Consider the following 25,040-nt stretch of genomic DNA (forward strand, 5'->3'; position numbering starts at 1 on the left):
ACGGCCACACCCGACTGTGTACGGCCACACCCAACTGTGTACGGCCACACCCAACTGTGTACGGCCACACCCAACTGTGTACGGCCACACCCAACTGTGTACGGCCACACCCGACTGTGTACGGCCACACCCAACTGTGTACGGCCACACCCAACTGTGTACGGCCACACCCGACTGTGTACGGCCACACCCGACTGTGTACGGCCACACTTGACTGTGTACGGCCACACCCGACTGTGTACGGCCACACTTGACTGTGTACGGCCACACTTGACTGTGTACGGCCACACCCGACTGTGTACGGCCACACTTGACTGTGTACGGCCACACCCAACTGTGTACGGCCACACCCAACTGTGTACGGCCACACTTGACAGTGTACGGCCACACCCATCTGAGCACGGCCACACCCAACTGTGTACGGCCACACCCGACTGTGTACGGCCACACCCATCTGAGCACGGCCACACCCGACTGTGTACGGCCACACCCATCTGAGCACGGCCACACCCAACTGTGTACGGCCACACCCATCTGAGCACGGCCACACCCAACTGTGTACGGCCACACCCAACTGTGTACGGCCACACCCATCTGAGCACGGCCACACCCGACTGTGTACGGCCACACCCATCTGAGCACGGCCACACCCAACTGTGTACGGCCACACCCATCTGAGCACGGCCACACCCGACTGTGTACGGCCACACCCATCTGAGCACGGCCACACCCATCTGAGCACGGCCACACCCAACTGTGTACGGCCACACCCATCTGAGCACGGCCACACCCAACTGTGTACGGCCACACCCAACTGTGTACGGCCACACCCAACTGTGTACGGCCACACCCAACTGTGTACGGCCACACCCATCTGAGCACGGCCACACCCAACTGTGTACGGCCACACCCATCTGAGCACGGCCACACCCATCTGAGCACGGCCACACCCAACTGTGTACGGCCACACCCATCTGAGCACAGCCACACCCAACTGTGTACGGCCACACCCATCTGAGCACGGTCACACCCAACTGTGTACGGCCACACTTGACAGTGTACGGCCACAGGTGCGTTATTTACGGGCCAAGAATGACCAATTATAAACTTGGAATATTTTCATCGCACTTTTTAATCTGCGATGAAAATAGTCGGGAAAAAATGGAAGCTAAAAAACAAACTTATATATTCTTAGGCCTAATATAGCACAAGTGTGTACTATATTAGCTCTCATATATCGTGTATTAGGCCTAGGAAGGTTAGGTTGGTGATAAGCTTATCACCAAGCTTATCACCAAGTGCTGTCGGGGCGATGAGAATATAGCCTCGGCTACCAATGACTTTTGTACAGTTACGGTGGTCGAGTGGTTAAGGAACCAGGTACGCCATGGTGCATAATGCTCCTGGCGGTCCGGGTTCAAGTCATTTCTTGGGTGTGGAGTTTTCAATTGCATATATGCTTGGGGACTATTCAAGTGTGTTCTCATATTATATATATATATATATATATATATATATATATATATATATATATATATATATATATATATATATATATATATATATATATATATGGTACGGCCATATATGGTATTGTGAAGGACAGGGGTCTTAAGAAGACCTTGTCAAGGCCGCCTACAGACGCCTTAAGGACAGCAAATTCATTTGCCGTGTTGGAGGACGAGTGCTGTGGTGAGCCTGCAGTTCACTCGGAACGGAAACCAGCGAGGAGCGGCGGAGCGCAGGCCCCTCAGGCTGCTCAGAAAGTTAAGGAGGTACCGAAGCGAATTTTGGTTGTAGGAGATTCCCAGGTGAGGTATTTAGACAGAACGTTTTGTGCCAGAGATAGGGGGAACGGATTAAGGGTTTGCTATCCGGGAGCTGGAATTGGTGATATTGTTAGAAACATGAATGATATTATGACGGGAAATGGGAACAAACCCATTATTTGTATTAGTGCAGGGGGTAATGATGTTGGGCGAGTTAGGAGTGAGGAACTAATACAGAGATTCAGGACAGCCATTGAATTAGTTAGGAGCAAGGGAGGAATCCCGATCATATGCGGCATTCTTCCAAGATAGGGAGTGGGAAAGGAATGGATGTCGAGGGCACTTGGTGTCAATTGCCGGCTGGAAAGATATTGCAAATCAAATGCAATATCTTTCATAGACAACTGGGAACACTTCTATGGAAGAAATGAAATGTATGCTCGTGATGGGGTGCATCTATCCAGGGCTGGGGTTGTTGCTGTTGCGAACTCGTTGGAACCAGTGGTTAGAGGTGTTTGTTTGGGTTTAAACTGTTAGTAGACAGTGGTATGGGAATTGATTTGGAGGAAGGAGGTAATAAAAGTATGTGTTCGTGGGAGAAAAGAATTGGCAAAATGATCAGGGAAAGAAAAGGGCCTCAAAATAACAATTCACTTAGGGTATATTACACTAACAGTAGAAGTCTAAGAAATAAAATTAACGAATGAAATGCTCTTGTCTGCACAGAAAAAATAGATATTATTGCACTTACCGAAACGTGGATGAATGTAGAAAATAGAGAACTATTAGCTGAATATCAAATATATGGATTTAAACTATTTCACACAGATCGATATATTAGACGAGGAGGGGAGTAGCCATATATGTTAGAGACAATTTGAAATGTAGTCTCAAAGAGGGAATCAAAACTGAGCCACACACAGAAACTATTTGGATAGAATTAAACGAAAAAGCAAATAATATTATAATAGGAGTTATATATAGGCCACCAAATTTAGACAGAATGGAAGCAAAGCATCTATGGGATGAAATATGTAGAGCATCTAGATCTAACAGTATTTATGTCATGGGTGACTTTAATTTTAGTGGAATAAACTGGGTGAACAAAACAGGGAATAGTGAAGCACAAGATTTTCTAGAATTAATTGACGATTGCTTTCTTACGCAACACATTAAGGAACCAACGCGGGAAAATAATATTTTAGATTTAGTGTTAACTAACAGGGAAACACAAATTAATGACATCTAAATAGGGAGTGAGCTAGGGAACAGTGATCACAAAGTAATCAGGTTTAGCATAGAATGGAATAGACCTGTAGGAGAAAATTCTGTTAAAGTGCCAGATTTTCGAAAAGCTGATTTTAATAGCCTAAGAAATTTTTTGGGTCAAATTGACTGGAAAGTCTTGGGTATGGGGTGTGGGCCGGTCTTGGAGCGAGACATGAACCCAGCGATAGGTGATGTAAAAGGGGATTTCGATGTGGATTTAATATATAACTTATTTAAGAATATTCTAAACAAAGCACAGGAACGTAGTATACCATATAAATTGAATAGATCGAATACTAATGACCCAAAGTGGATAACAAATAATTTAAAGAACCTTATAGGTAAAAAGAGAGCTTGGTACAAAAGGATTAAGAATGGGGAAGTCAGTTTAGAACAGGAATTCATACAACTGGTTAGAAATGTTAAAAAAGAGATAAGGAAAGCAAAAAGAAACTATGAAGTTCGCATAGCAGAGCAAGCAAAGTGAAATAATAAAGGGTTTTTTCAGTTATATCGAACTAAGACTAGGGAAAGGATAGGTCCATTAAAATCTGAAACAGGTCAAATAACGGATAATGACAAGGAGATGAGTAGTATTTTTAACAAATATTTTATATCTGTATTTACTAAAGAAGAACTTAACAATATGCCTTCAGCCGAACAAGTCTATGTGGGTGGGGATGAGGACAGGTTGACTAGTTTAGCAGTTACCAGGGAGGATGTAATTAAACAATTAGACAAACTAAAACCAAACAAATCCCCAGGGCCTGATGAAGTGTTTGCCAGGGTGCTTAAAGAATGCAAAGAGGAGCTTTCCGAGCCACTGTCTACCATATTTAATATCCCTGTGGCTCTTATCCCTGTGACCCGTGTTCCCCGCAGTAAGTCAACAAATTCCTTTGGAGACTTCAGGCTGAAGGTGCAAGGGACATAAGGAGTCAGCAAGCCGTTAAGTCGCTTCGCCAGTCTGTACGTGGGTGTGTGTATCTGGCTAATGATTGGCCGAAGTGGGTTTCCAGGCTTATGTGTCTTGACATTTCCATACGCGTATCCAGGCTTATATTCCCCAATATTCTTTGGCAGGTGGAGTCCGGATTTCTTGGCGTTCACAGTTTAGATCAATTTGTTGACCTTTGCTTTCAATTCGGCTGTAATGTCCTTCGTTACCCTTTGGAATTTAGTTTGGTCAGAGAGAATGAGGTTCGTTTTCGCCAAATATTCGTCTTAATTGTCTTAATCTAATGAACAACTATATTCTACCCACTTTAAGACTCCGCACCAATATAGAAGCTTCAAGAAATATGGGCCAATAGGCCCTTTACCGTTACTTCCATTCTTTAATTTACTTTACTTTAACTTACAAAATATTATACCCATTGTTTCGTGTTCTGTCTTGTGTTGAAAGTTTGTTTTCACCTCATCCAAAACTGTTGTAACATATCACCTCACCCAAATGCAGGTATAAAAAATCGAAGCTGTTTAAACTCTGTTCAGTTATAGTTGTGTGTGTGTGAACTAAAGTCTTTGAAAATGTAATAAGTTTTACGAAACGCGCTCAGGTGTCGCGTCAGACTAGAAATAAAAATGAATTTTGGAGAATTGATCTTTCAGTTATCATCAATAGTGAAAAGAAATATAAGAAACATCGAGAAAATTCGTGTTAGAATTATTAATTTTACTTTTTCGGTCGTATTTAATAATATATATATATATATATATATACACTTATATATATATATATATATATATATGTCGTACCTAGTAGCCAGAACTCACTTCTGAGCCTACTATGCAAGGCCCAATTTGCCTAATAAGCCAAGTTTTCATGAATTAATTGCTTTTCGACTACCAAACCTACCTAACCTAACCTAACCTAACTTTTTCGGCTACCTAACCTAACCTAACCTATAAAGATAGGTTAGGTTAGGTTAGGTTAGGTTAGGTAGGGTTGGTTAGGTTCGGTCATATATCTACGTTAATTTTAACTTCAATAAAAAAAAATTGACCTCTTACATAATGAAATGGGTTGCTTTATCATTTCATAAGAAAAAATTTAGAAAAAATATATTAATTCATGAAAACTTGGCTTATTAGGCAAATCGGGCCTTGCATTGTAGGCTGAAAAGTGAGTTCTGGCTACTAGGTACGACATATATATATATATATATATATATATATATATATATATATATATATATATATATATATATATATATATATATTAGTATATTTTGGTAGCAGTCTTTCCTGTAGACATATATTATTAAATATGACCGAAAAAGTAAGATTAATAATTCTAACACGAATTTTCTCAATCTTTCGTACATTACGCTTCACTGTTGGCGGTAAATCAAAAATCACTTCTCCAAAATTCATTTTTATTTCTAGTCTGACGCGACACGGGCGCGTTTCGTAAAACTTATTACATTTTCAAAGACTTCACAAATACACAACTGATTAGAACGTATCTCTGATTTTATATCTACATTTGAGTGAGGTGGGAAGGGTGATGTGGCATTAACACAAGACAGAACAGGAGGGGATATTAATAGGGTATTAAAAGTATCAACACAAGACAGAACAGAAACAATGGGTATTGAATAAAAGTGTTTGTAGAAAGCCTATTGGTCCATATTTCTTGATGCTTCTATATTGGAGCGGAGTCTTGAGGTGGGTAGAATATAGTTGTGCAATAATTGGCTGTTGATTGCTGGTGTTGACTTCTTGATGTGTAGTGCCTCGCAAACGTCAAGCCGCCTGCTATCGCTGTATCTATCGATGATTTCTGTGTTGTTTACTAGGATTTCTCTGGCAATGGTTTGGTTATGGGAAGAGATTATATGTTCCTTAATGGAGCCCTGTTGCTTATGCATCGTTAAACGCCTAGAAAGAGATGTTGTTGTCTTGCCTATATACTGGGTTTTTTGGAGCTTACAGTCCCCAAGTGGGCATTTGAAGGCATAGACGACATTAGTCTCTTTTAAAGCGTTCTGTTTTGTGTCTGGAGAGTTTCTCATGAGTAGGCTGGCCGTTTTTCTGGTTTTATAGTAAATCGTCAGTTGTATCCTCTGATTTTTGTCTGTAGGGATAACGTTTCTATTAACAATATCTTTCAGGACCCTTTCCTCCGTTTTATAAAACGGAGGAAAGGGTCCTGAAAGATATTGTTAATAGAAACGTTATCCCTACAGACAAAAATCAGAGGATACAACTGACGATTTACTATAAAACCAGAAAAACGGCCAGCCTACTCATGAGAAACTCTCCAGACACAAAACAGAACGCTTTAAAAGAGACTAATGTCGTCTATGCCTTCAAATGCCCACTTGGGGACTGTAAGCTCCAAAAAACCCAGTATATAGGCAAGACAACAACATCTCTTTCTAGGCGTTTAACGATGCATAAGCAACAGGGCTCCATTAAGGAACATATAATCTCTTCCCATAACCAAACCATCGCCAGAGAAATCCTAGTAAACAACACAGAAATCATCGATAGATACAGCGATAGCAGGCGGCTTGACGTTTGCGAGGCACTACACATCAAGAAGTCAACACCAGCAATCAACAGCCAATTATTGCACAACTATATTCTACCCACCTCAAGACTCCGCTCCAATATAGAAGCATCAAGAAATATGGACCAATAGGCTTTCTACAAACACTTCTATTCAATACCCATTGTTTCTGTTCTGTCTTGTGTTGATACTTTTAATACCCTATTAATATCCCCTCCTGTTCTGTCTTGTGTTAATGCCACATCACCCTTACCACCTCACTCAAATGTAGATATAAAATCAGAGATACGTTCTAATCAGTTGTGTATTTGTGAAGTCTTTGAAAATGTAATAAGTTTTACGAAACGCGCCCGTGTCGCGTCAGACTAGAAATAAAAATGAATTTTGGAGAAGTGATTTTTGATTTACCTCCAACAGTGAAGCGTAATGTACGAAAGATTGAGAAAATTCGTGTTAGAATTATTAATCTTACTTTTTCGGTCATATTTAATAATATATGTCTACAGGAAAGACTGCTACCAAAATATACTAATATATATATATATATATATATATATATATATATATATATATATATATATATATATATATATATATAATATTCTCAAATCTTCTATAATTTATACATACATACATACATACATACATACATACATACATACATACATACATACATACATATATACATACATACAAACATACATACTTATTTATGTATGTAAGGAGGAATCCGTAAGGAGCAAGGGGAAATTAGTTAGGAGCAAGGGAGGAATCCCGATCATATGTGGCATTCTTCTATGAAAGAGAGTTGGAAATGAATGGTTGTCGAGGGCCCTTGGTATCAATTGTCGACTGGACACATATTGTAAAGCAAATGCAATATCATTCATTGATAACTGGCACCAATTCTACTGAAGGAATAACGTGTATGCTCGAGATGGGGTGCATTTATCAAGGGTTGGGGTTGTTGCTGTTGCCAACTCACTGGAATCTGCAATTGGAGGGATTTGATTGGGTTTAAACTGCTAGTTGATAGTGGTATGGGGATTGATATGGGGAAAGGAGGCAATAAAAGTATGTGTTGGGGGGGGGGGGGATGGCAAAAGGAACAGGGAAGATGAAGGGTATCAAAATAACAATACACTTAAGGTATATTACATGAACAGTAGGAGTCTAAGAAACAAAATAAACTATTGAAATGCATTTTTGTCTGAACAGAAAAATAGATATTATTGCACTTGCCGAAAAATGGAGGAATTTCGAAAACAGAGAACTATTACCTGAAAATCAAATAAAAAGATTTAAACTATTTCACACAGATATATATATATATATATATATATATATATATATATATATATATATATATATATATATATATATATATATATATATAAAGACGTGGAGGGGGGTAGCCATATATATGCCGGGGAAAATTTGAAATATAGTCCCAATGAGGGAATCAAAACTGAGTCACAAGCAGAAACTATCTGGCTAGAATTAAACGAAAATTTTAAAAATCTTAAAATAGGAGTTACATACAGGCCACCAAACTTAGACAGAATGGAAGCAAAGAATCTATGGGATGAAATATCTAGAGCATCTAGGTCTAACAGTATTTGTGTCATGGGTGACTTTAATTTTAGTGGAATAAGCCTTATTAACAGAACAGGGAAAAATGAAGCAGAAGATTTTCTTGAATCAATTGATGGTTGCTTCCTTATGCAACACATTAACGATCAACACAGAAAATAATATTATAGACTTGGTGTTAACAAACATTGAAACTCAAATGAATGAAATCGAAGTTGGAAGTGAGCAAGGGAGCAGTGATGAGAAATAAATCAGATTTAGCATAGAATGGAAAATATTTGTAGGAGAAAATTCTGTTTAAGTGACTGATTTCCGAAAAGTTGATTTCGTGATATAAAACGTGTCCAGAACAATGAAATGTAATTTTTAGCATATACAGAAAAAGTGGAAATGTTTGGTGGGTATAGCACTTGCCATGGGTATATGTAGGACTATATCCCTTGCCATGGGTATGTGTAGGACTATATCCCTTGCCATGGGTATGTGTAGGACTATATCCCTTGCCATGGGTATGTGTAGGACTATATCCCTTGCCATGGGTATATGTAGGACTATATCTCTTGCCATGGGTATGTGTAGGACTATATCCCTTGCCATGGGTATGTGTAGGACTATAGCTCTTGCCATGGGTATGTGTAGGACTATATCCCTTGCCATGGGTATGTGTAGGACTATAGCTCTTGCCATGGGTATGTGTAGGACTATAGCTCTTGCCATGGGTATGTGTAGGACTATATCCCTTGCCATGGGTATGTGTAGGACTATATCCCTTGCCATGGGTATGTGTAGGACTATAGCTCTTGCCATGGGTATGTGTAGGACTATAGCTCTTGCCATGGGTATGTGTAGGTGTGAGAGTTTTGAGTTGAGAATTTGTGGAATAAATTAAAATTGGTATAAGGAATTTTAGCTCGGAAAATTTCTAAGAACTTTCTTTATTCTTTAACCTTTATTCCTGTCGTGATATTCAACTAGGTCGCCTGAGGAAGGACTTGCTTAGCTAACACACCAGTGTAGTAACCAGCTCATTCCTCACTTTGGGACCATGTATGAACAATTGACTAGGCGCGAGCAAACGCCGAGACCCCAATGAAAATTGAAATCCCCCCCACTTAGGCCGCCGACCTTCGCCAATCGCCGAAGCGAATCTAACGAGTAGGTCACGGGCTCTCACAACAATAATTTATTGTTGTGTGGTGCCGTATATTTGATCCAAAGCTCAGAAAATTAGTCTCAATTTTAGTCGAGTGTGAAGAACATTTGCATAACAATAATAATGTGTGGGGGTGTAACGAAAAGACAGTGTTAACCATAACAACTTAGTTTATTCAATAAAGTACTAACTACTACAACAAAACAAAAGAAATGTCAATGACGTTACTGGAAATCCTTCCTGTGACACTATCAATGACAGCTAGACACCAGCCCCTCGGACTGCATAATGAACTAACTCGAACATAAGCGTGACCACAGAGGAATCAACAAGCAAGCAAGAACTAACAGATCTATAATCACAATTACAACAAATGACACAGTAGGTTCTGAAACACGTCTCCAGTAACCTCCTAACTGTTCTACGCCTCAGTGCAGTCTACTCCTGCAACAGCGGTTGCAATGCAATCAAATCAGTAGTCTTTCAATGACAACAATAACTAATGGGTTCACTGGCAACTCCAGCACCCTTCCTCAAATTAATCCTTACGTTAACACTACGTCCCACGGACGATCAACAATCAATAACAATTGATTTACGTTAATAACACAATAACATTTACGTTAATAACAAGGTAACATTTACGTTAAATTAACAACTCTTACAACTGTCACTAGTAACGCGGAAATCAAACAACACTCTACCCGTCGAGCATTCAGTGAGAAAATCCCATTAATCCCTGTACTTCCAGACAGCTGATTAATCTCTACTAGTTACGTTAATTTACGTTAATCGGTTACTAATCACTCAGCGATGGTAAACTCTGATTTACAATGTCCAAAGTGCTAAGAGAACGGTAATCACTCGTGATTACCTTTAGAGTAATTAATTACTATCCTCAAGATCAATAATTAAACAATTAAAATACGCAACCTTTCACACTGGCTCAGCAATTTACATTAAGGTACGAATTCCGTCTGAGCCTTCCATACTCAGACCAATTCAGGCGACTAATAACAGTAATTAGCCCCACGTTTACGTTATTTTAAAATGACGCTACTCCTCTCACGAGTCAATCAAGTGCCGGTACTTCCGGGCAGATAACGACGTTACGTTAATGGAACAATGTAGCCTTCGTGTGAGTCGATCAAACAAGGATCGAGATTAATTACTTTGACTTCCTGAAACACGTCAATTACCCGGCCCACTGACCGTTAATTACGACAGACAATACTCTAATTCTTATCTGGCTGATGGCTAGGCTCCTCGAGACTACCGTAGCTGCTTACAGGAAAGTAAACTAACCCAAACGCATTCTACGTTACTCAAATTGTCAAAGAACAAATTCTCTTAAAGCAATGGGCGTTCCCTTGGTTACGTTATATTAATTGCCTCGCAATCACCTCACTGAATACTGGACTTCGATGTCCTACCAGATAACCAGGAGAATATATGTATCCAAGTACTCGTCTACAGCCGAGTTCACCCACGACAATGACAAATCACACTAACAAATCACAGTGATTTACGTTACAATCCGGTTGCAATGACCATACTGCAGAATCTAGCAAAATAACATACAGGACATGAACCCTCTAGAACACTGCCCCACAATGGTTTTACTGAACTGCAATCACATACGGTGATTGCTCAACACTAGCAACAATCACCATCAAATAACAACCCCCTTTGCAATAACACACACGGCAAGTACTCCAATTTCCAAATATTAGGATACTGCACACACTTACTTACTGCTGCTGCAAATGACCCCTAGAACATAGGTCAATATATTGCAATCACCACACAGTAAATAACACAATAACACTGGGCACCGTGACACTACGATTATATATATATATATATAATTACCGCTGACACATGTAGCCTACAGCTATCAAACGTTATTGGGAACACTAAGGAGAATCTCACACTCCTTAAATCACATGGGTGAGTGATTTATCGGTCACGCATGCCGATAAACACTCGAGAGTTACGTTACTCGACAGAGCGGGGGCGGTCTCTCTAGACGGCCTCGTCACTCACCAAACCTCACCAAAATTACGTTAATTAATACTGCAACCACAATATATATATTTATATAAATCACACTTGTCACGGCCCTGGGAACACTACAAGAAATTTAAGCCACACTGTGGCACACTCCACAATAATCATTGCCAGGAATCACTGGCGTTACACATACCTGAGCGCTCAGTGTTGGAATTCCACACCTGCAAGACCACACATGGAAATGATATCACTCCGTCCCACGGACGATCAAAAATGATTACCACAATGAAATAAAAGAATTTATTACATGGACATCCTCTCAGTCCTTGGCTAAACTATGTATCCTGTTCCCCGTGTGTACCCACACACACACACACACACTGTACGTCTGTGTACACCAGACTTAAGTCCCTCTGGACTGACAAGATGACATCACAGGTGATTAATCTCCTCGCCCACAATTCACTCCACCTGAACAGGTGCTGCGTGACAATGTGACGGAACACTTGACCTCGAATTCAAGCTTTAGAGACTACTAATCACCGAAATACACACATAGGTACTTACTCATTCACACTGCCGGCTTTACACACCATTCCCATACATCAGGCACCCCGCTATAGGTGGCTGGCTCGCTCCGGGTGGCGTAGGCGGCGGTAGTTCCTGACCGTAGTACAAACACGGAAAAATTGGCGCACACTCGAACCCCTCCCACTCAACACGGCTGAGTTCGCACCCTCGACTCCCCGGTGAAGTGAAGCGTTCATACCCAGGTGACGCGCACAACGATAGCGTCTCACACAAACATGGGAAATCTGCCTTAACACTGACACGAATTTCCCCGTTCCCATCGACTGCTACAGAGCACTAGCAAGTCTAATCATCACTGGTATGGGATCTACGAGTCTGTTGCTGCTCGTATGCACATTCCCCCACGATCCCAGATCACTGTACCTCTACCCCCTGCATACAATAATGTCTTAAACCCCTCCAAGCGACGACTTCGGCCGGATTCTGTGACGACCGATGTCGTAGGTGAAGCAGGAAGCATCAGCAGTTGTAGTCCAGCCACCACGACGCCCTATACATCAATTTGGCCGAATTGAGTACAGGAACGTCTTGACAAGGTGGCGGCTGAGTTCAGAATGATGCTCACACCGGCTCTTCCCGCGTCCTTCTCGGAATAACCAATGAGAGGAAGGCATACAGCGGCCTACCCCTCTCATCCAATCAGCGACGGTGTAGCATAGCCCCTAGGGCAACTCCAAGATGGCCGACCAACATGGCGGCTCAAGATGTTTACTAAGATGGCGGCTGGTTTCCATGACAACCACTCAAGTGGCCAGCGAGCGTGGGGCCCCACATGTCTACCCACCCCACGCCTGCGGCCTAGGCGTTCGCGCGCAAAGTTGTCTGGCTCCATGCCATACAATGAGATGATGCTATCAGCTCTAGCACTGTCCACAGACGTGCCACCCCGGCCAGGGTAACATTTATGGACTGCTGATGACTGGGGCTCTCACATGAGCCCAAACACTAGATGTTTCGGTTGCTGGTACAAAACTTAAGTCCGCCCACTTAACAAGTGCACTTAACAAGTGTACTGGCTCCCACAGGCATAAGAGCACTATTGTAAGTGAGCTGGTGAACCACCTCCTCACAGTAGGACTATATCCCTTGCCATGGGTATGTGTAGGACTATATCCCTTGCCATGGGTATGTGTAGGACTATAGCTCTTGCCATGGGTATGTGTAGGACTATAGCTCTTGCCATGGGTATGTGTAGGACTATAGCTCTTGCCATGGGTATGTGTAGGACTATATCCCTTGCCATGGGTATGTGTAGGACTATATCCCTTGCCATGGGTATGTGTAGGACTATAGCTCTTGCCATGGGTATATGTAGGACTATATCCCTTGCCATGGGTATGTGTAGGACTATAGCTCTTGCCATGGGAATGTGTAGGACTATAGCTCTTGCCATGGGTATATGTAGGACTATATCCCTTGCCATGGGTATGTGTAGGACTATAGCTCTTGCCATGGGGGCCTCGTAGCCTGGTGGATACCGCGCAGGACTCGTAATTCTGTGGCGCGGGTTCGATTCCCGCACGAGGCAGAAACAAATGGGCAAAGTTTCTTTTACCCTGAATGCCCCTGTTACCTAGCAGTAAATAGGTACCTGGGTGTTAGTCAGCTGTCACGGGCTGCTTCCTGGGGGTGGAGGCCTGGTCTAGGACCGGGCCGCGGGGACACTAAAAGCCCCGAAATCATCTCAAGATAACCTCAAGATGGGTATGTGTAGGACTATAGCTCTTGCCATGGGTATGTGTAGGACTATATCCCTTGCCATGGGTATGTGTAGGACTATAGCTCTTGCCATGGGTATGTGTAGGACTATATCCCTTGCCATGGGTATGTGTAGGACTATAGCTCTTGCCATGGGTATGTGTAGGACTATATCCCTTGCCATGGGTATGTGTAGGACTATAGCTCTTGCCATGGGTATGTGTAGGACTATATCCCTTGCCATGGGTATGTGTAGGACTATAGCTTTTGCCATGGGTATGTGTAGGACTATAGCCCTTGCCATGGGACATGGCATGGGCTATGTCCCATGGACATAGCCCTATGTCCATGTCCATAGTCCCATAGACAAGAACACAACCTATAGCACTGTACCATCCTTTGCAGATGACACTAGGATCTTCATGAGAGTAGGCAACATAGAGGACACGGCGAACCTCCAGTCAGATGTAGATCAGGTCTTTCTATGGGCTACAGAAAATAATATGGTGTTTAACGAAGATAAGTTCCAGCTCATGCGCTATGGAAAAAATGAAAATATAAAAACGGAAACCACGTACAAAACTCAGGCAAATCATAACATAGAACGAAAAGGCAATGTAAAGGATCTGGGTGTACTCATGTCGGAAGACCTTACCTTTAAAGAACACAATAAAGTAGTCGTCACAACTGCAAGAAAAATGACAGGTTGGATAACAAGAACTTTTCACACTAGAGATGCTATACCGATGATGATACTTTTCAAAACGCTTGTGCTCTCTAGAGTGGAGTACTGCTGCACAATGACAGCACCTTTCAAAGCTGGAGAAATTGCTGACCTGGAGAGCGTGCAGAGATCCTTTACTGCTAGAATCCACTCAGTAAAACATCTAAACTATTGGGACCGACTAAAGAGCCTAAAACTGTACTCCCTTGAGCGCAGGCGGGAGAGGTACATAATAATTTACACGTGGAAAATATTAGAGGGGCTGGTCCCAAACCTGCACACAGAAATAACATCACATGAGACCAGAAGACATGGCAGGATGTGCAGAATACCCCCGTTGAAAAACAGAGGTGCAACTGGTACTCTGAGAGAGAACTCTATCAACATCAGAGGTCCGAGACTGTTCAACACGCTTCCACTACACATAAGGGGCATAACTGGCCGACCCCTCACAGTGTTCAAGAGAGAACTGGATAAGCACCTTCAAAGGATACCTGATCAACCAGGCTGTGACTCATACGTCAGGCTGCGAGCAGCCGCGTCCAGCAGCCTGGTTGATCAGTCCGGCAACCAGGAGGCCTGGTCGACGACCGGGCCGCGGGGACGCTAAGCCCCGGAAGCACCTCAAGGTAACCTCAAGGTAAGGTAAGGTATGGGTATGTGTAGGACTATAGCTCTTGCCATGGGTGTGTGTGGGACTATAGCACTTGCCATGGGTATGTGTAGGACTATAGCTCTTGCCATAGGTGTGTGTAGGACTATAAGCCTTGCCATGGGTATATGTAGGACTATAGCTCTTGCCATGGGTGTGTGTGGGACTATAGCACTTGCCATGGGTATGTGTAGGACTATAGCTCTTGCCATGGGTATATGTAGGACTATAACCCTTGCCATGGGTATATGTAGGACTATAACCCTTGCCATGGGTATATGTAGGACTATAACCCTTGCCATGGGTATATGTAGGACTATAACCCTTGCCATGGGTATATGTAGGACTATAACCCTTGCCATGGGTATATGTAGGACTATAACCCTTACCATGGGTATATGTAGGACTATAACCCTTGCCATGGGTATATGTAGGACTATAACCCTTGCCATGGGTATATGTAGGACTATAACCCTTACCATGGGTATATGTAGGACTATAACCCTTGCCATGGGTATATGTAGGACTATAACCCTTGCCATGGGTATATGTAGGACTATAACCCTTGCCATGGGTATATGTAGGACTATAACCCTTGTCATGGGTATATGTAGAAGTATTTTTGGAAATAAACCAACATTTAATTACCATTGTATGCCAGGCATAGTATATACTAATCCTACTAATTTGTAGAATTAACATAAATTAATATTTTCCTCTCTGCGCGTCATTTACCAAATTCTTCCCACATAGAGGGACAGTATTGCGTCAGATAATACCCAGCAGAGGTATAAATATTGTCAACATGCCAGAGAATGTAATAATATTCTCGCCTTTTGCCAGTATTCTTTACAAGAATTAATACTTGATAATATAACAACTAGTGATCTAATAACAACGAGTTATCAACTAAAGGATCACTATATAACAGTTTATCTGTTATCTTAAACTATCATGGAGGAAACAGAAAATTCTCTCCATTTCTCGTTTAATAAGAACACTCTTCATATTAATTATTATTATTTGACGAGAATTTAAATAATATATAACTCCCTATAATTGCAACCCTATTCTCATTAATTTATTAAGTAGAGCAATTACAAGGAAAAGAATTTTCCGTTTCTACTAAAATATGTTGCGCATGCGCGGCGAGACGGGTTGAGGGAGGAGGAGGGCAGCTTGGCCACGAGACGCCATGACGGCCACAAGTACACAGAGAGAGGTGACGCTTTTGCCAGCTACGCGATCGGTCCTTGCTATTAATCGGCCCCGGAGTGCTTAATTACTCCATCAGCGATCCAGGGATTGCATCGGCAGACAACAATTGCGTTAAGTGGTATAGTTTTTAGTGTTCAGAGCTCTCAACATGTAAACTTTAGCCTTAGTCCGTCGTTACACCATGCTCCCTCCTCTAAACACTGGTACGTTCCCAGTGAACTTAATTTGCCCCTTCTATTAATCCATAATGACATAATCTTCTGTGTGTAAACAATTTTTACACCATATTGGGTTACCAGCGTGTGTTGAAGCAGCCTGAGGTGAGACAAGTTCCCACTCCACGCTAGCGGGTCGCGTGTTCCAGCAGGTTGTAGATGACGCCGTCCCCCAGCCACGCTACCGTTCACTGTTACAACTAAGCCGCTGATCTTACGTTAATTTACTAATTAACTACTAATGAATCGTTGAGATTTAAAATATCTCGAAGTTATATTTCATTTACGTGAGCTAGGAATTTAATCATATTTCTTATAGCCTCATGAACTTTAGCTAGGAATAATTTTCTTGTCTAACATTCAGTATGATATGATCTTGTCATTAACTAAATTATTGAATACTTATACAAATTATATTTCTTAGTAAATCTTACTAATTTCTTTCGAGGAAGAACCAGCCTCGATTAAGTGTACTGGGAGTAATTCAGCTTCTAGTATTAACCCCCAATTGTGAAGTTTGGGAAGGTTTAGCTCTTGAATAATAATTATTCTTACAGTCCATTAAGGTTCAACAAATAATTCTTGATGATTACATTGTCCACAGGCACTGGTAACTCAGTCCGTTTTATTGCACCAGTTATCTGTTTCCCTTTTTCAGTAAAGATAGGGTGGTCCTTCCAGTAATTCAATTCACTCAATTAAATATCAATATATTAAGTTAACTTTCCTTCGCGACAACTATAGCCCTTGCCATGAGTATGTGTAGAACTATATATATATAAATATATATATATATATATATATATATATATATATATATATATATATATATATATATATATATATATATATATATAATATATTTGTGCATTAATTGGCTGTTGATTGCTGGTGTTAACTTTTTTATGTGTAGTGCCTCGCTGATGTCAAGCCGCCTGCTATCGCTGTACCTATCGATGATTTTTGTGTTTGATGAGATTTCTCTGGAGATGGTCTGGTTGTGAGAAGAGATTATTTGTTCCTTGATGGCTCGCTGTTGCTTATGCATTGTTAGTTGCCTAGAAAGAGACGTTGATGTTTTGCCTGTATACTGAGTTCTCTGGGGCTTACAGTCCCCAAGTGGGCATTTAAAGGCATAGACGACGTTGGTTTCCTTCAAAGCGTTCTGCTTGGTGTCTGGGGAGTTTTTCATGAGTAGATTGACCGTTTTTTTTGGTTTTATAATAAATTATCAATTGTATTTTTTAATTTTTGTCTGTAGGGATGACGTTCCTATCAACAATATCTTTCAGGGTCCTTTCCTCCGTTTTATGAGCCGTCAAAAAGAAGTTCCTATAAAATAGTCTAATTGGGAGTACAAGTGTTGTGTTGGTTGACTCTTCAGAGGTTGCATGGCGTTTTACCTTTCTTTTTATGATGTTTTGAACGAAACCGTTAGAGAAGCCGTTGTTGACTAGGACCTGCCTTACCCTACAGAGTTCTTCATCGACTTCTTTCCATCCTGAGCTGTGGCTTAGAGCACGGTCGACGTAAGCATTGACATCACTCCTCTTGTACCTGTCTGGGCAGTCACTATTGGCATTGAGGCACATTCCTATCTTTGTTTCTTTGGTGTAAACTGCAGTATGGAATCTTCCGCTCCTTTCCGTGACTGTTACATCCAGAAAGGGCAGCTTCACATTGTTCTCCATCTCGTACATGAAACTCAACACAGAATTCTGCTGAAATACCTCCTTCAGCTGCTGCAGACATCTGGCATCAGGTACCTGTGTAAAAATGTCGTCAACATACCTGCAGTATATGGTGGGTTTCAAGTCCATGTCAACTAAGACCCTCTGCTCGATGGTGCCCATGTAGAAGTTCGCAAACAGGACACCTAGGGTAGAACTCATTGCGACCCCATCTACTTGCTTTTACACGTGAACATCTGGCCTCACGAAGGGTGCCTCTTTAGTGCAGGCTTGGAGCAGTTTCCTCAGTATGCTTTCTGGCATGTCAAGAGGAGTGCAAGCCAGGTCACGATACACTCTGCTATCTTCCCGATTGTCTCGTCTACAGGTACATTGGTAAATAGTGACTCCACATCCAACGAGGCTCTTATTCCCGTGGCCCGTGCTCCGCACAGTAAGTCGACACATTCCTTGGGAGACTTCAAGCTGAAAGCACAGGGTACGTAAGGAGTCAGCAACCCATTGAGTCGCTTAGCCAGTCTGTATGTGGGTGTGGGTATCAGAAAACGGAACAGTACGTCACTTTTGTGAGTCGATTTCATTTCAAATTACGTCCAAATTTGGCCATAGCGCGCATACGAGCCAAAAGTGACGTTATTTTTAAGAGGACGGGTTGGATGATTGGCCGAAGTGGGTTTCCAGGCTTGTGGGCCTTGACATTTCCATAGGCATACCCAGGTTTGAATTCCCCAACAACTTTTGGCAGGTGGAGTCTGGATTTCTTAGCGTTCACAGTTTCGATCAATCTGTTTACCTTCGTTTTCAATTCGGCTGTAGTGTCCTTTGTTACCCTTTGGAATTTAGTTTGGTCAGAGAGTATGAGGTTCATTTTTGCCAGATATTCGTCTGTTTCAAGAATGACGTATATTGGCGACTTGTCACCTCTCCTAATGACTATCTCCTTGTTCTCACGAAGGCTCCTAGCTACCGCTTTGAGTTCGGGGAACAGTATGGTGCTTATGTAATTACCTCGAAACTTTCCTCCTTCTGCAATAAGTTCTGCTTGCAAGGTGTCTTTAGTGGTCACCTTCTTTTGCTTCTAGAGGTCAAATATACCGTCCAATAGGATCTCCAATTCCACTTTCTCCAACTCCACTATGGAAGCAGTAAGAGGAAGTATGGGCCAATAGGCCTTCTGCAGTTACTTCCATTCATATGTTCATTTATCCAATAAATATATATATATACATATATATATATATGTCGTACCTAGTAGCCAGAACGCACTTTTCTGCCTACTATGCAAGGCCCGATTTGCCTAATAAGCCAAGTTTTACTGAATTAATATATTTTCTTTAATTTTTTTCTTATGAAATGATAAAGCTACCCATTTCATTACGCATGAGGTCAATTTTTTTTTATTGAAGTTAAAATTAACGTAGATATATGACCGAACCTAACCAACCCTACCTAACCTAACCTAACCTAACCTAACCTATCTTTAAACGTTAGGTTAGGTTAGGTAGCCGAAAAAGTTAGGTTAGGTTAGGTTAGGTAGGTTAGGTTGTCGAAAAACAATTAATTCATGAAAACTTGGCTTATTAGGCAAATTTGGCCTTGCATAGTAGGCTGAGAAGTGCGTTCTGGCTACTGTAGTGTAGAGGAAATCTACACTAAGGAAACAAACATAGGAATGTGCCTAAATGCCAACAGCGACTGCCCTGACAGGTACAAGAGGAGTGTTGTTAACGCATATGTCGACCGTGCTCTCAGCCACAGCTCAGAATGGAAGCAAGTCGACGAAGAACTCTGTAGGGTAAGGCAGGTCCTAGTCAATAACGGCTTCTCCAATGGTTTTGTCGAAGACATCATAAGAAGGAAAGTGAAAAGCCATGCAACCTCTGAAGAGACAACTAACACAACACCTATACCCCCTATTAGACTATTTTACAGGAACTTCTTTTCCACAGCTCATAAAACGGAGGAAAGGGTCCTGAAAGATATTGTTAATAGAAACGTTATCCCTACAGACAAAAATCAGAGGATACAACTGACGATTTACTATAAAACCAGAAAAACGGCCAGCCTACTCATGAGAAACTCTCCAGACACAAAACAGAACGCTTTAAAAGAGACTAACGTCGTCTATGCCTTTAAATGCCCACTTGGGGACTGTAAGCTCCAAAAAACCCAGTATATAGGCAAGACAACAACATCTCTTTCTAGGCGTTTGACGATGCATAAGCAACAGGGCTCCATTAAGGAACATATAATCTCTTCCCACAACCAAACCATCGCCAGAGAAATCCTAGTAAACAACACAGAAATCATCGATAGATATAGCGATAGCAGGCGGCTTGACGTTTGCGAGGCACTACACATCAAGAAGTCAACACCAGCAATCAACAGCCAATTATTGCACAACTATATTCTACCCACCTCAAGACTCCGCTCCAATATAGAAGCATCAAGAAATATGGACCAATAGGCTTTCTACAAACACTTCTATTCAATACCCATTGTTTGTGTTCTGTCTTGTGTTGATACTTTTAATACCCTATTAATATCCCCTCTTGTTCTGTCTTGTGTTAATGCCACATCACCCCTCCCACCTCACTCAAAAGTAGATATAAAATCGGAGATACGTAAGTTCTATTCAGTTGTGTATTTGTGAACTAAAGTCTTTGAAAATGTAATAAGTTTTACGAAACGCGCCCGTGTCGCGTCAGACTAGAAATAAAAATGAATTTTGGAGAATTGATTTTTGATTTACCTCCAACAGTGAAGCGTAATGTACGAAAGATTGAGAAAATTCGTGTTAGAATTATTAATCTTACTTTTTCGGTCATATTTAATAATATATATATATATATATATATATATATATATATATATATATATATATATATATATATATATAATCTTTGGACAACACCCATCAGTGGGCCTCGAACCCAGAAAGCACAACTACCTTCCAGTAACTAGTTATGGCAGCTACTGGAAGGTAGTTGTGCTTTCTGGGTTCGAGGCCCACTGGTGGGTGTTGTCCACAGATTGTCAATCTTCACTTGTGGTTTAAGCAAGTATGGGCTTATATATATATATATATATATATATATATATATATATATATATATATATATATATATATATATATATATAATAATATATATATATATATGTATATATTAGTATATTTTGGTAGCAGTCTTTCCTGTAGACATATATTATTAAATATGACCGAAAAAGTAAGATTAATAATTCTAACACGAATTTTCTCAATCTTTCGTACATTTCTTTTCACTGTTGGAGGTGAAACAACACAGAAATCATCGATAGATACAGCGATAGCAGGCGGCTTGACGTTTGCGAGGCACTACACATTAAGAAGTCAACATCAGCAATCAACAGCCAATTAATGCACAACTATATTCTACCCACCTCAAGACTCCGCTCCAATATAGAAGCATCAAGAAATATGGACCAATAGGCTTTCTACAATCACTTCCATTTCAATACCCATTGTTTCGTGTTCTGTCTTGTGTTGATGAAATTAATACCCTATTAATACCACCTCTTGTTCTGTCTTGTGTTGATGAAATTAATACCCTATTAATGCCACCTCACCCCATCCACCTCACTCAAATGTAGATATAAACAAAATCGGAAGATGTGTAAGTTCTATTCGGTTGTGTATTTGTAAACTAAAGTCTTTGAAAATGTAATAAGTTTTACGAAACGCGCTCGTGTCGCGTCAGACTAGAAATAAAAATGAATTTTGGAGAATTGATTTTTGAATTACCTCCAACAGTGAAAAGAAATGTACGAAAGATTGAGAAAATTCGTGTTAGAATTATTAATCTTACTTTTTCGGTCATGTTTAATAATATATATATATATATATATATATATATATATATATATATATATATATATATATATATATATATGTCGTACCTAGTAGCCAGAACTCACTTCTCAGCCTACTTTGCAAGGCCCGATTTGCCTAATAAGCCAAGTTTTACTGAATATATTTTCTCTAATTTTTTTCTTATGAAATGATAAAGCTTCCCATTTCATTATGTATGAGGTCAATTTTTTTTTATTGTAGTTAAAATTAACGTAGATATATGACCGAACCTAACCAACCCTACCTAACCTATCCTAACCTATCTATATAGGTTAGGTTAGGTTAGGTAGCCGAAAACGCTAGGTTAGGTTAGGTAGGTTAGGTAGTCGAAAAAAAACATTAATTCATGAAAACTAGGCTTATTAGGCAAATCGGGCCTTGCATAGTAGGCTGAGAAGTGAGTTCTGGCTACTAGGTACGACATATATATATATATATATATATATATATATATATATATATATATATATATATATATATATATTAGTCTAATTTTAGACTAATTTTAGCCTGTGATCAGATGATAAACATATAAATAATTAGTATAGAGGGAGACGTCGATTTTATGCTAACATGATATGAGGCTCGCATGACATCTTGACGTCACTTGAGTCGCAACTGTCATCAGAGGTGGATGTACTGTTTTGATCTGCAATGATGAAGAATATGATGCCCTATGTAAGTTTTCGAATGAAGACTACTTGTCTGTAAGTGTGAAGAAGCTGTTGGGGACTTGGTACACCATCTCTGTGAATTCGATAATTAGAGGCGGCCTGCAAGTGAATGTTTGGCCGCGAAACTCTTGGTGAAACTCTAATTGGTGTACCTTCAAGAGGAAGGAAATGAGCAGGTGTTTCTGTTGTGGAGCCGGTCTGGAAACATTGTGGACTGCAGGAAGCTTTGTGAAGCACTCATGAATCATTTTGGTGGGCGACCTATGTGTGCGCCATGTTGAGCTTCAGTGAGTGAACGTCCTCACATCAGAAATTTCTGGGGTAAGCCTATCTTATCAGTTGTTAATTTAGCCACTAGTGTTTGATTGTGTGCCCAGCGATCATAATGAACATATGTATATGTAGGATAAATAACTCATTAAGGCAGTGAGCTGAAATAAGACAGTAGAGATAGAGGAACATCATGGAGGGTGGAGTGATACATTCACCCTCTCCGGAGGCCAGTGGCTGACTGAAGGAGGAGAGCTCCTGATGGTGACGGCTGCCAGCGATGTCGAGTATGGACTCGCCCAGACGGGGGAGGACCGTCGCGACGCGTTAAAGTTTAAAGAGATGTCGGATGGAGGAATTATACGTTCTGTGAATACATTTAATTATGTTTTAGTTGGGAAACTTTTTATTGACATGACAATGGAATTGCAAGTTTGTTTGGGAAGAAGTTAATGGAACTTCGAGGCTGGTAAAGTGTATGGTGAACTCTGTGGGAGAGCAGAGCCCCTTAGTGAGGAGTGGACCTCAAGCAGTGTAGAGGAGCAGTGAGGAGGAGTTCCACGTGTCTGTGGGATGAGTGGTGAAGCATCACTGGTGTTTGATGAGAACTTGATTGTGTAGCAGTTTGGGAGGACGGCAGAACAGCTTTGTTGACTATGTTGGAGAGCCTCAAGATATACATGGTAGTGAGCCTCTAGGAGCAGAACAGAGGTTCATGGTTATTTTGAGGTTATCTTGAGATGATTTCGGGGCTTTAGTGTCCCCGCGGCCCGGTCCTCGACCAGGCCTCCACCCCCAGGAAGCAGCCCGTGACAGTTGACTAACACCCAGGTACCTATTTACTGCTAGGTAACAGGGGCATAGGGTGAAAGAAACTCTGCCCATTGTTTCTCGCCGGCGCCTGGGATCGAACCCAGGACCACAGGATCACAAGTCCAGCGTGCTGTCCTCTCGGCCGACCAGCTCCCTGGTGATCACACATGATGCATACGGGGAGTGCTTGAATGTTGATTGACGTGTAAGACACAGTGTAAGGTGAAAGATTGATCTTTTCTTGTGGTGGGGAAAATTTATGTAGATGTTTCTGGTGTTTCAGCCACAGGCTGAGTTTTATATATTTTAGGGCTGATTGTACAATATTATTATGAGGAGATTTAACCCCCACTTAGTGATGGAGTAGTAAGTGGTAAGCCAGGAGTTGGGCAGCCACTTGCTATGGACGGTTGGTGAAGCCAGGTTTTGATACTGGATTGTAACCGGGTTGTAGCAGTTTAGTGTTGTATGTCAATATTTCATTCTTTTTATGTCATGTTTCGTGTATGGTTTTTCATTTATTAAATGTATATTGTTAACTGGTTTTCGCTCTTTTCCTGGTGAGGCTTCCTAGAAAGCAGGAGAGAGAGAGAAAGGATCACAGCTGTGTACTGGGTGGCAGAAAATTCTAATTCAGAAAAGGGGGAATTATGAGATCATTCCAAACAAGAAGAGAATGGGGAGTCACGGTGGCTCAAGTAGGGTGTGTACACAGGACAACGAGGCCAGTGTTGGAGCGGCACCCCTACATATGTGATGCTGAACCCCTCTCCAAGATCATGAGGCGTACAGGGTGATCTCCTGAGAAAGCTTCAAGCATTCCAGAGTTCATTGCTGGTCGACCGACGGTAGCGAGTGTGTGGCTGCTGAGATTGGTTGTCTGTTCTGGCAGAGAGTGGTTGGGGGACGTTGTTCGCCTGTACGTGAGTAACAGTCTGGTGCAAAAACCAGAGCTCTCTTTGGAGGTTTAAGTTCCATAATATACTCTCTGGCCTCAGGGAGTTCCAACTCCCTGAGGCCAGAACAGATTATAGTCCTTGCCATGGGTATGTGTAGGACTATAGCCTTTGCCATGAGTATGTGTAGGACTATAGTCCTTGTCATGGGTATGTGTAGGACTATAGTCCTTGCCATGAGTATGTGTAGGACTATAGTCCTTGCCATGAGTATGTGTAGGACTATTAGTCCTTACCATGGGTATGTGTAGGACTATAGCTCTTGCCATGGGTATGTGTAGGACTATAGTCCTTGTCATGGGTATGTGTAGGACTATAGTCCTTGTCATGGGTAT

General features: G+C 41.3%; 1 protein-coding gene across 1 annotated transcript in view; it reads right to left on the bottom strand.

Annotated features, from left to right (window-relative positions):
• Positions 1-1,100: 1,100 nt before the first annotated feature.
• The window catches only part of LOC123773567 (adhesive plaque matrix protein-like), a 27,071-nt gene continuing 3,131 nt past the window's right edge, over positions 1,101-25,040 (bottom strand). The window contains exons 2-5 of the mRNA XM_069312546.1: positions 24,942-25,040; positions 23,155-23,303; positions 15,159-15,573; positions 1,101-1,168 (exon numbers count right to left, since the gene is read on the bottom strand). The exon at positions 24,942-25,040 is cut by the window's right edge and continues 827 nt beyond it. Coding sequence (XP_069168647.1) covers positions 1,101-1,168; positions 15,159-15,573; positions 23,155-23,303; positions 24,942-25,040 — 731 coding nt within the window. The remainder of the gene's footprint in view (positions 1,169-15,158; positions 15,574-23,154; positions 23,304-24,941) is intronic.

The sequence above is a fragment of the Procambarus clarkii genome, chromosome 72 (assembly GCF_040958095.1).
Source record: "Procambarus clarkii isolate CNS0578487 chromosome 72, FALCON_Pclarkii_2.0, whole genome shotgun sequence".
Classification (NCBI taxonomy): Eukaryota; Metazoa; Arthropoda; class Malacostraca; order Decapoda; family Cambaridae; genus Procambarus; species Procambarus clarkii.